The sequence below is a fragment of the Catharus ustulatus genome, chromosome 8, assembly GCF_009819885.2.
Source record: "Catharus ustulatus isolate bCatUst1 chromosome 8, bCatUst1.pri.v2, whole genome shotgun sequence".
NCBI classification, from domain to species: domain Eukaryota; kingdom Metazoa; phylum Chordata; class Aves; order Passeriformes; family Turdidae; genus Catharus; species Catharus ustulatus.
Window position 1 is genome coordinate 2,526,364 of NC_046228.1, and position 12,003 is coordinate 2,538,366.

Consider the following 12,003-nt stretch of genomic DNA (forward strand, 5'->3'; position numbering starts at 1 on the left):
ATTTTACAGCTTCAGTCTATTTTCTGAAGGCAAGGATGCACTAGAAAGGAGAATTGCTTTTTAATTTAACTATTTATCCCACATGTGTATATGAGTCTATGCATGCAACACAAACATGATCTTTTCCAGGGTAGAAGTGGCAAGGAACAGCTCAGGTAAAGAATTTCTGGGCCAGCCTCCTTGTTCTGGCCAACCCCTCAGCTTTTCCCAAAGAACAAGGATGCATGTGCCTGGCTCCCACTCTGACCTCCCAGAAGGGAGAACTGAGCCTGGAAGCCCTGAAAAATCATTTCTCCATAAAAAAAAGTTACTTCCAAGAACCTCTGCCATCATCCTCAAGACCTTCCTTAACAGTAGGGAAAAGCTGAACAATCCCATTCCTGTTTTTCTTCTGCAATATGTCCTTTTTGAACTTCCCCTTTCCATTTTTGTGCAAGGACTATTTATTATTTGATTTTCATAAAGTAAGCACATAGACAGTGGGTTGTCTTTATCATCATAATTAAGGAGTGCTTTTCTCTTTCCTATTTCTAGCGTGGAATTGGATTTTAAACAGCAAGAAGATAAACTACAGCCAGTTTTGAGAAAACTTCATCCTATTGAGGAAACTCAGGTTGCACCTTTGCCTTATTCTCAGGAGAGCTACTCCTCTACTCCCAAGCAAAAATCCAAAACTGAATCAAAAAAGCATGGAAGATGGAAACTCTGGTTCCTTTAACCCAAGTCCATGAGGTGTGGAGTTCAAGGCCTTCTTTGACAAATCTTTGGAGCTCTGTCCATCATCTCTGAGGGGCTCTGGTGGCAGGAGCGTCCTGGCCCAGGGCGGCGCAGTTCTCACCGCGGGCACCCAAAGGCCTCCGGAGCCAGGGACTCGTGCCCAGGAGCACGGGCTTGGGAACCCCCTGCCCACCTCCACCTTGCCAATGTGGGATGTAAAACCTGAATGGGAATGTGGACAAAGATGGGAAGTAAAACTGTTCCCCCCCGTCAGATCGGAAAGCTCCGACCCGCTGAAGCGCGACCCTGCTCCCCCAGGAATGCTCCAAGCCTGCTGGGGTCTGGGCTGTTGTCTCTGGACAACAAGCAGGGGGAAAAACAAGCAGCAAGCCTTATGTGTGCAGTGGTGTTGAGTTTTACAGCTCCATGTTGATCGGGGAGTGCAGTTTTCAGCACAGAATTCCTGGACAAAGCACAATTTTTGCCGCGGCCCGCGGCCGTCTCCGAGATGTGACTGTGGTGTGTTCTCTGCCTTCATGCGACGTGGACTCCAACCCAGCTCTCACATTTTATCATCTCTGGTTTAGCTGTGTCCTCACCACCAGAAGAACCACTGAGCCCCAGCCAAAAACCTCCCAAAAATCCAGCCCAGCCTTGGAGCAGCTCCAGCTCACAGGGTCCAGGCCATGGGACGACCCCTCAGTGTCACCTTGGAAAGGTCTCAACACACAGGAACAAAAAACCTCACCCCAAAATAGCTCCAGCCCACTCTGGATTGTTGGCATTTGCCATGGTTAGTATTTTTTTGGTAACAGTCTTTGGAAAACCTCTCCACCACTGCAGAAGGCAGCGGGAGATGTCGAGGCTGCAGCACTGCTTGGAAGGAGCTGAAATTGGAAATGCTATTTATTTATTTATTTATTAAGCTTCTCAAATGGGTTTCCCAGCTTATTATGATTTATATCTCAATCTGTTAATTGTACACATAAATTAAAACACTTAAGGGAGAGATGGGAATCAGATTTTTCCTAATTGGGTTTGGGGTTTTTTTTTGAAATGGCACTTAAAATTTTGCTCTGACTTATAAACTGCAACTTTTCCTTTAAGTATTTGCTACTGTCATTAAACTTGCATCTAAAATGATCATTGGTGGAAAAAATTCCTCATGCTAGAAGTGGCTAGAGAGTGGGAATCTTGTCTTTTGTTTTGGTTTGGGATTTTTCCCTGAGGATTTCAGATAATTTGAGTGTCATGTGCCAAACTGGGTTGGAAATTGCATCCCCTGTAGCAGCAGGAAGGTACAGATGTTTCAGCCTTTGGGTGCATTGATTTGCACAGACTAAAAAAGTGGAGAACTGTTTTTTCTTTTACACTGTTTCTCCTCTTAGCTCAGCATCCAATTTATTCCCAAGAGAAAACTGGAGGAAAACAACTTTATTTTTTTTCCCCCCAAAGAACAAGAAAAGCAAGTTAAAATGGAAATAGAAATGCAGAAGATGCCAGGGTCAGCTCAATATTTGCAGTAAACCTTCAAGAGGGCTATGAGCTCTTGCACAGCAGCAAATCCTGAAATGCTGTGGTGGGAGCTGAAGGAGGAAGAAGGTGATCCTGGACAGCAGGAAGGAAGTGCCATTGTTTCATGTGGAAAAACCCTGTTTCATGTATTTTATAGTGTTTTTAACTAAAATATAGAACTGTTTACAAGGCAGCCCACGTGTCATGGCTTAGAATACTTCCCAATAAATAAATAAATATTTTATTTTCCCTAAGCAGAAAGGAATCTCAAAAATGGGCAGAACAAAGAAAATGCAGTAGTATTCATGATTAACATAACATTAATAACTAATGCACTCCTCCATGCTAACAGGCCTAGTGTTTTTGGGGTTTTTTAAAGAAATTAAACCAAGCATCTCTCCCTGGCACTGAGTTCCCAAATCTGGTTGAGGTTCCTGAGTGATCCAGAGCTCCTGGACCACAGGAAAAGAGGGAGGAGACAAAGCTGGAGAAACCAAGAGCTCAAAGGGAAAGTTCTCACGGCGTGTTCTCTACATGTCCAGGCTATTTTCTTAACAAGTTGCAAATTTTTAATTTTTTACATTTTTTTAAACCTGGGGAAAGCTGACATTACCATAGAGTCTTGCTTCCAACTGACATCTCGTGTTCTCTGCTCCCCTCCGATGTACTTTGTAATAAAATGTTTTTGCAAGTGTGTAAAATGTATCATAATTGTATTGCCTTTAGAATCACTCAGGCTCAGGTTAGATAGACACCAAGAGAAAAAAAAAAACTTAATTCTTTAGAGCTTTTAGTTCAATGTGACAGAGCTATTTTCACCCTCATGTAGAAGATCTTGGAGGTTCTAATGAGGAAAAAATGTGTTTTTATTTTCAGTGTGGCTTTGCTGGATTCACTGGCAGTTCCCTGCACTTCATACATTGATTTTCTAGCTGCACTTCTCCCATCTCCTGCTTCAAAATACTTTTTAGCCAATAAATACTGCAGTGATTTTACATCCCTTGCTCTTTGCTGAGTCCTTATAATTTCCACACAGCAACAGTTGCATTCTTTGGTTTAGAACTGTGAGGAAAACACTATTCCTGTGAGTAGCACTTGGCTTCCTAAAGAAAGATTAAAAACAAAAATAACTGTAAAAATACTTTTAGAAAACGAGGATAAACTGAAAAAAAAATTATTAAAACTGGAAAATCCTACCATGGGTACAAAGTGTTTGCTTTTTCTTGCCTAAAATGCAAAACTATTGTCCATGCCTTTAGTTCCACTCGATGTTTTAAAGGTTAAATCAAATTAGGTAATTTTTCATGAACTTCCCAACCAAGTCAGCTGTTAGATTACACCAAGACCTGTGTATTACCACATATTATATATTGCTGCTGGAATTGAGCTGGAATTGAACCAGATTGTCACTAAAAATCCAACTGCACCAACACCATTTTGTCGGGGAGAACAAAAAGGGACTGAAGGCATGAAGATTTTTAATATTCCATAAAAGCCATCTGTGATTCATTAAAATAACTGGAGTGCTACAAATGTGTCCATTTGTTTAGGTGAGTGCAGCTCATTCCCATAAATGTTGGTAGGGAATGCAACAGGGATGGTTTGACAGCACAAAAAAAGCTCAGCATTAGTGATGGAATAAAATCCTGGCCACCATCCAAACACCACTTCAGTTTCTGTGAAATTAGCTTGCAATATGTAATTCCAAATGATTTTGAAAGAGGAGAAATCATGTGACTCAATAAAGCAAAGTGTTTTTACATGGAAGAAGTCTGGGGAAGAAAAAAACAAGGTTTTGTCCCCAGCATTTTGGATTCCATAAAAACTGACCTGGACAGATTTTAAGGCACAGGAAGATAATTTACATCCAGATTCAACTCCTGAATAACTAACTGCAGCCCCAGAAGTCTCCTGTGACCATCAATAACTCTGATTTCAGGTTTTTATTTTACAGCCTCCAGCCTGGAAGTGCTGATGGACAATCCCATCATTGATTGATTGATTATCCAGAGCTCCCCCATCAGTGTCACCCTGCTCTGCATGGCCCTTGTCACCCTCCTTGTGGCAGGTGTCACCTGCACCGCACAGGGATCCCCCTCCTCAATCTCAGGCAGATTCACAAACCCCTTTTCCTCCTCCTGACAGCTCCTGCATCGTTTCTGTTCTGGTTTCACCTCATCCCAAAGCACAGAGGGGAAAGCAGCAGAGTGGAGAAGGTTCCATTGATCAGCAACACCACCAAGTCCTGTCCTTTCTACTCACACCCCCAAAATCCAAAATCATCCATTTTCTGTGCTCTCAGCACTAATTTTGTTTCCCATACACCTCCAGATGTTTTTCCAGAGCCACTCTCCTTAAGGACACACCCCTGGAAGTTAAAACCACAGGACATGGAATGGTTTGGGTTGGAAGGGACCTAAAGACCATCAAATTCCAACCCCAATCTTCCCCTAGGTCAGGAGATTTCCTTTCAGAAATGGGAAATGAGGCACCTCCCAAGCTGCTGCCATGGATCACCCTGGAGCTCTGTCCTGACCCACTGCAGGAGGCTGAGATTTGCCTCACATGGGACCCAACATTGTCCAAAAGCCACCAGGAAAGGACAGAGATGGTTTAAAACCACCCTGCCAAAGGTTCAAGGAAGTTTGCTCAATTTGCTTTTTCTTCAGGCAATGTGTTCTTCAGTAGGAAAGGTTTTGTGGGTTTTTTTCCAGGTGACTTCTCACTGTGCCAGGAGCAGCAGCAGCTCAAGGCAGGAGCAAAATTAACCCAAACCAGGCAGTCTGGAGCAGCAGGACACAGCTCAGCACCTTCAGGCTGCATCCTGGACTAATAACAGAATCATTATATAAAATAAATAACAATAGAATCTTCTACTCAGCAAATGGATCACGTACAAATCACTAGTGAGACTTAAAGAGGGGAAAATAGTCCAAACCAACAAGGATTAAAAATTCTTTTGCCACCAAAATTATTGTCAAATTAGATTCTAAACTCATTATTTGTACTTCATTTTACTTAATAACTTATTCTTCTCCTTGCAATTGGTCTCTTATTTCAAGGTAATTCTCTTTTTAAATATTAGGACAAAACTTGCTTTTGATTTTATAAAGGAACTCATATTCAAGGAGGAAAAAAATGAAAACCAAATGTGCAAAGGCAAAGGGGACTGTTGGAGAATCCTTCCAGTTCAGAGCTGTAGAAAAAGCTCATCCTGTAATTAAAACTTTTCACTTGAGCATTCAATCCTTGAAATTCCTCCACTGCCCATAAACTGAATTATGCACCATCAGGTTCTGGATGGAGATGGTGCCACTGAGTATTCTTCCAAGGAGAAAACATTCCAGCTTTAGGACACAAACACAGTTCTATTTATATAATTAAAATAAAACAAAACTGGTTATGTCCTGCATTTTACTTTTTTTAAAGAAATTATCATTACTTGAATGCTGTCAGAAATTTCAAATTCCTTCCCTCCAGTCATCCTGTATGGTTAATTCTCTATTACAGGTAAAACTAAAAAAAAGAAAAGTCACTGCAATCATTTCATCCCAAATCTGATCCAAGACAAGGCAGGCTGTGCTTCTTTTTTATTATTATTATTCATTTTACTACTCCTCCTTTGCTGACACCACAAAAATGAGTTGTGGCTGGTTATTCAACAGGGGAATCTCTTCAGCATTGTAAGGTAGGAGTAAGTACTCATTAAAAGTACCCTGAAATCTCAGTGTTCATTAGCTGATTACAGAGGCTGTGTGGGGAGGGATTCCAGGCTGTGCTCACCAGCACAATGCAGATCTTTAATATCCCTGTTCTGACTTCAAACACACACACACAAGTTTTCAAATCTACTCTGCTAACTGCAAAAGGCATAATTAACATTTCTAAATATCACCTGAATCACGTTCAGCAAAACAATAATTAACTCACATTCAGCCTGAAAGTGAGGAAGTTGAAGTAACACACAAGTTTTGGACTTCCTTGCACTGTTCCTGCATCCCTGGAATTTTCTGTAGCAATGATCTGCTTGAACCATTTCCCCACAGAGGTTGTGGATTCCATCCCTGGCAGTGCCCAAGGCCAGGCTGGACAGGGCTTGGGGACAGTGGGAGGTGTCCCTGCCATGGCAGGGGTGGAACTGGATGAGTTTTTAGGTCTTTCCTGGGATTTTGTCACTTCTGGCTCCAGCAGTGCATCTGGAGATCCATCATCCCTTCTTTACAGCAAATGCCAAAGTGATGCAAGAGGAAGATCAAAACTAAAAGTGGATGATGCACCAAAGACAAAATGAAATTGCAGCTTTGCCAACAGGAGCACTCCCAATGCCAAGGAAATGGGCAGCAGGAGGTCAGGAAGATGTGCTGAGGACACAGAGCCCTGTAAAAGTCAGATATCACTGTGTGCAATTACAGGGACAATTCAAATTGGGAAGGAAAGAGGAGATCAAAAGACCAAGATGTTGATGGACTTATCTGACTAACAATTAACCCTGTGCTAAGAAATCAGTGCATTGAGCCACAGTGACCCAGATTGCTGCAGAACTGAGGGAGCAGTGCTCAGACAGCACAAACCTGGAGACATCAGCTGCCACATGCACACAGCTAAGGAACAACACAAGGCAAAGGCAAACACACTGAGAGACTCCCAAAAATACACTCAGATCCATCCCCATCTCAGATATCAACAGGCCTCATTATTTCTTCCATTATTCATTATTATTTCATTAATTAACAGTGGAAAAACTCAGGTAGCATGGCCTAAAAATCAGTGTTAAATCAATAGGGTCACATGCATCACTCTTTCCCCTCTGAACATAATTTTGGCCTCTGCTCTTCAGTCATTTGAACACTTACCTTGGTTAGCTCAGTTTAAGTCAAAAAGACAAGTAAATGCAGCCAAATCTCATTCCCACACTTCTCAGCTGCCTAATTACCAATACTACATCATTTTGGTGAACACAAATATCAATCCTGGCTAATCACCTGCTCACAGATATTTTTGAAGCTCTTTGGTTTGTTTTTTTTTTGCTCTTCCCAGGCAGTGCTTTGCAGTTTCCTGAGCACACACACACACAGACAGAGAAGAGGTTTTGATTGCTTTGGGTCACCTGGGATTGCAATCCTATTACAGGCAGGTTGAGGAAGATGTGACAGAGGTGTTGAGTTTACTCACAATGAGCTCAGAGTCCCGTCCCATGGAAATCACAGTTCTGTTCACTGTCCTCAGCAGGTTCTCCATGATGATCTGGACATGGCGCTGTGTGGGGCCCTGAGGACAAGGAATAAATCACTGATAACTACAAACAGCAGACACCAGCACAACTGAACCATCTGTGTTGCTTTTCAACCCACCTGTCTGGTGAAAATTAAATAAAACATCACTTGCTGTCCATCAAAAGAGGGAATGGGTTTCCCACTTTAACCAAGTGTTATTTTGGTGACATGTGTTACTGATAAATTAAAATGTGCTGTTACAATGTCAATGAAAAGCCAAGACCCTGGAAATGCAGCCTATGACATTTAGTTACCCATTAATTTTCTTCCCCCAAGTCATTTTTCCAACATCAAACCCTCACAGGCATTACCAGATGGGGAGGGGGCTGTTCTGCAAAAGCTCAATTAAAAGGAAGAGAAAAGCAAAGCAAAACTCTCATTAAGGAACTGCCAATTTCAGTGAGTATTAGAAGCCATCCACCACTACTTCTGAAAGAGTTAAATTTAAATATTTATTCCAAGCAGCTTTTAAGGACAAGTCCAGAAACCTCACACAGAATGATGGGCAAAAAATGCAGCCAAAAACACAACAAGGAGCAAGAAACAGATGAGCTTTGCTCCCATCTTTTATTTTATGGATGAAAAACACATTTGCATATTTGAAGGACGATCCATCACCAGCACAAAGCCCCCCAGGAACTGATCCTGCTGCCAGGATCAGACTGGAGAGGGTGGAGCTGCAGGTGAGCTCCCACCAGAGAGAGAAAAGCAGCCAAGAAAGAGTGGCAGGAGCAGCCAGGCTGCCAGAACCAAATTCCTCCTGTGAAATGACCCCCTCTCTGAAATAGCCACACAGAGCTACTCCCAAAAACAAACAAAAATCCCAAAAAAACAAAATTAAATAAGATGCCAGAGAGGATGTGAGCAGCTGACCCCTGGGGTCCTTTCCAGCTGAATTAGTGCATGATTCCACACAGCACTGAAGGGTCAGGCAGCAGCAGCCCAAATTTTAGGAGAACATCAAATCACTGCAGCTCTCTGGCAGAGCACCAATATTTGTGTGCTTGTTGAGGTCAAGAGAAAGCAAAAAGGAGACTATTATGCAAAAAAAAAATTAAAAAAAAAAGGGTATTACACATGCTGCATGTCTGGGAACAATGTCAGCCACAATACAACTCAAATGCACATTTCCCAAAATGCCCATGGGAGAAAAGAAAAATCACCAAAACAAAGCATTTTCCACCTGGAAGAGGCCAGGCACAGTCAGTGAGGAAGGTTGAACTCCTAAGGATAATTATTTATTCACTGCCTAACCAGAAAAGCTGTACTGGCTGTGCCTCAGAAACAACAAGAGCTGTGCTGGATGTGATGTGTGAGATGCCACACCACACATCCTCATCACTGGAAAACAGAGTTAGAACAGGCTGGTTAGGATGTTATATAAAAGAAACATTTAAAAACCTAAAGCTTCAGGAATTACCTGCTTAATTCCCATTACTAAAACAATTTCTGTCAAGTGTTACTCATCACAGAGCCACCCCACACTCACCACGTCTTTCTTGTAGAGCACTTCCAGGATGTTACTCAGCAACTGGCAGCAAGCCTCCAAATCTTCTTGTCTCTCCAAGTGATACTTGAGCTGGTCTGTCATTGTTGGCAGCAAGATTTCCCTGCAGTCTGCACACAAAACATGAGGTTACAAACACAGTTTTCAGGGCCTTCAGGCTGATGTGCTTCAGTGCTTACATAAGACACAATAAAAATATCAGGAAAAATAAATTAACTTCCAGCTTTTCAACCAAAACCTCACCTTAAAAACTTCTGCCTCTGAACTCTCTAACCTTTGACCATTTGTTCTTATTAAAAAAAGAAAAAATCCTCCTTCCTTGCTCAAGTACTCAGACTGTTCCTACATGGAGGGAATCACCAGGTCAAAATTAATTACTAATTACCCATAGAAGTGTCAGCCCAGTGAGCAGCTTGTTCTGCAGATTTGCTCTGTGAACACACCCTTGTGCATTTGGGAATCTTCATTGCTCCCTGATACGTTGCTCCCTGAATTTTGGACTAACATGGAAAAGCAACAGCAGGTGAAGCAAAGCCCCATAGGCAGAGGGGGGTGCAATATGAGCTGTCCCCAAATGCAGGGGAGGGGAAGAACCCCAAATCCCAGCAGCTGAGCACTCCAGGAAAGGCACAGAACCTGTCTTTGCAGAGCCTGCAAGGTGAATCAGTGTTTAATAACTGAAAAAGCCCCTAATTAGAGGGCTGAGAATGTCTCCCAGCCCTGCCAAGCCCCATGGCAGGGAGGGGGCAGAGATCAGTTTGGTGTCTGAGCCACCTCTGAGCTCCACTGGCTGGGGCTGCTCTGATCAATGGGGGAGGCAGCCAGGCTGCATTTGTGAGAAAGGGAAAACAAATTGATTTGTCACAGTGCTTGCTCTGCAGTTACACAACCAGCACAGAACACTCTGGTCCCCTGGGTGCAGCTGCCAGGGCTCCTCACATCCCACCTGGGGCTGGAGAGAAACAGGGGGGGAACAAAATGGGCTGGGAACTCCACAAAATCATCCCAAGGGGGATGAGGAGCAGCTGGGGGGGCTCAGCCAGGAGAAAAGGATCTTCTGGGTCTGCACAACTCCCTGGCAGGAGAGAATATTGAGTGAAGGACACAGGGAATGGCTTTAAGCTCACAGTGGGTAGATGTAGATGGGATATTGGGAAAGAATTCCTGGCTGGGAGAGTGGGGAGGAGCTGGGATGGAATTCCCAGATTTGTTGTGGCTGCCCCTGGATCCCTGGCAGTGCCCAAGGCCAGGTTGGACATTGGGGACAGTGGGAGGTGTCCCTGCCATGGCAGGGGTGGCACTGGGTGCCCAAACCATTCCCTGAGTCTGTGAAGCTTCACCCAGCCCAGTGCTGTGACATCCCCTGCAGGGAGAGGAGATTTTCAGTCCATCTTTGCTGTGAATTATTTTGGAAAACACTGAGCTGACTCTGCACTGATGACTTGGAAGCACAGAGGAGGAAAGGGGAACCCTCAGCACCCTGCCTGCCACAAACACCTCCCAGCCCAGATTAATGGGGAATCTTCTTGGTCCAGAACCCTTCCAGCTCAGGATCTGCTGCACACTGATCACAGACAATGATAATTCCACATCTGCTCACAGCAAAGTCCAGCCCGTGGTGAATTCCTCAAATTCAAGACCCAAAATTCATCTGTACCAAAGGATGCTCAGCAGGAATTATCAATTAGCAGCTCCCAAGGAAAGCCTTCAATGAACAGACACAGGAGCTCTGCTGAAGGTGAATACACACCAGAAATTTGTGCCATAAAAACATTTTGTTTCTTGGGGCACTGATAAATGCATTTATTTCATGGTTCATTATGTTCATGTAGCCAAAAAAATTTAACCTGTGCTCAGTAACTTCATTTCCACTTCACAGCTTGTGAGTTGAGTCACAACTGAACAATAAGAACTCATAAATGCTGGGTGTTGTTTACTAATATTCAATAGACTCCAATTCCTCATGGAAAAATCCCTGGATTTTCTTTCAAACTGCAGCAGCTCCTCAGCTCACTTGGCAATCAGTGGAAGTCATTTGGAAAACAAAGCAACAGCAAATCCAAACAACTCCATAGGACAAAACAAATCAGACAAATCACTGTTTACATAAACCAGAACCTTGAGGTTTGCAGGGATAGGACACTTGATTTAACTCCCAACCATGAGCACTGAAAATGTCCACTAAATTATTATTAAACTGCTCCACACTCAGGGAAAAATTATATTCATGGCTTTTTGTTTAATTTTTAAGTAGTGGAGTAAAAATTATATATAAGGTTATATATATTATGTTATTATATGGTGGTAGGGATAAATGTTATTTATAAATATGCATTTACTTATGTATGGAAACATTTATTTATATAGTCACTAATTATTCATATTGGTGTTTATAAATATGAATAAAATAAATGTAAAATGTAGTTTTAAATTTTATTTTTAAAGATACACAATCCCCACCACCAGACTCCATTCTGATCCAAGGTCCCAAACTCCAGATTTCCCAATGAATCATCCATCACTCAACACCACCACTAAAGCAAAATGCTTCAGCAAACTGCTTCACACACCCACCCCTCTCACCCCAAATCCTTCAAGCTTCACAAATTCATGTATTTTGAATTTTAATTCCTCTGGAGACACAAATAAATCTTCCTTGACCTCTCAAAGCACAGAATTAGAGCCTTTTTTGCTCCACCAGAAAGAGGCTGATGAAATTTTCTGTGCATTTGCCAACCTTCCCTAAGTCCACAATCCTGTAGTGCATATTGCTTTTAGAAAAGAAAAATCTCATTTGTGTGACAGGATCCAGGATTAGTTGACAGCTTAGATGAAAGTATTCCCTATCAGTTTAAAATTCCTGATCAGTGAGAGGCAGGAAGGGCAGGCAACAACATTTCAGTAAAGATCTCCAACCCACAGAGCAAGGGACAGGAAAATCTGAATTTTAAGGCTGTGGATAGGGGTTTGATTCATTTTCAAGTGAATTTA

At 42.6% G+C, this 12,003-nt stretch overlaps 2 protein-coding genes across 3 annotated transcripts in view; one reads left to right on the forward strand and one right to left on the reverse strand.

Moving 5' to 3' along the window:
* The window catches only part of INSYN2A (inhibitory synaptic factor 2A), a 38,818-nt gene extending 35,591 nt beyond the window's left edge, over positions 1-3,227 (forward strand). The window contains exon 4 of the mRNA XM_033065522.2: positions 535-3,227. Within this exon, the coding sequence (XP_032921413.1) occupies positions 535-718 (184 nt within the window). The 3' untranslated portion in view covers positions 719-3,227. The remainder of the gene's footprint in view (positions 1-534) is intronic.
* Positions 1-12,003, reverse strand: part of DOCK1 (dedicator of cytokinesis 1) — a 246,904-nt gene that overhangs the window by 165,688 nt on the left and 69,213 nt on the right. For both annotated transcript variants that reach the window (XM_033065521.1, XM_033065520.1), the window contains exons 26-27: positions 8,995-9,122; positions 7,405-7,500 (exon numbers count right to left, since the gene is read on the reverse strand). In XM_033065521.1, coding sequence (XP_032921412.1) covers positions 7,405-7,500; positions 8,995-9,122 — 224 coding nt within the window. The remainder of the gene's footprint in view (positions 1-7,404; positions 7,501-8,994; positions 9,123-12,003) is intronic.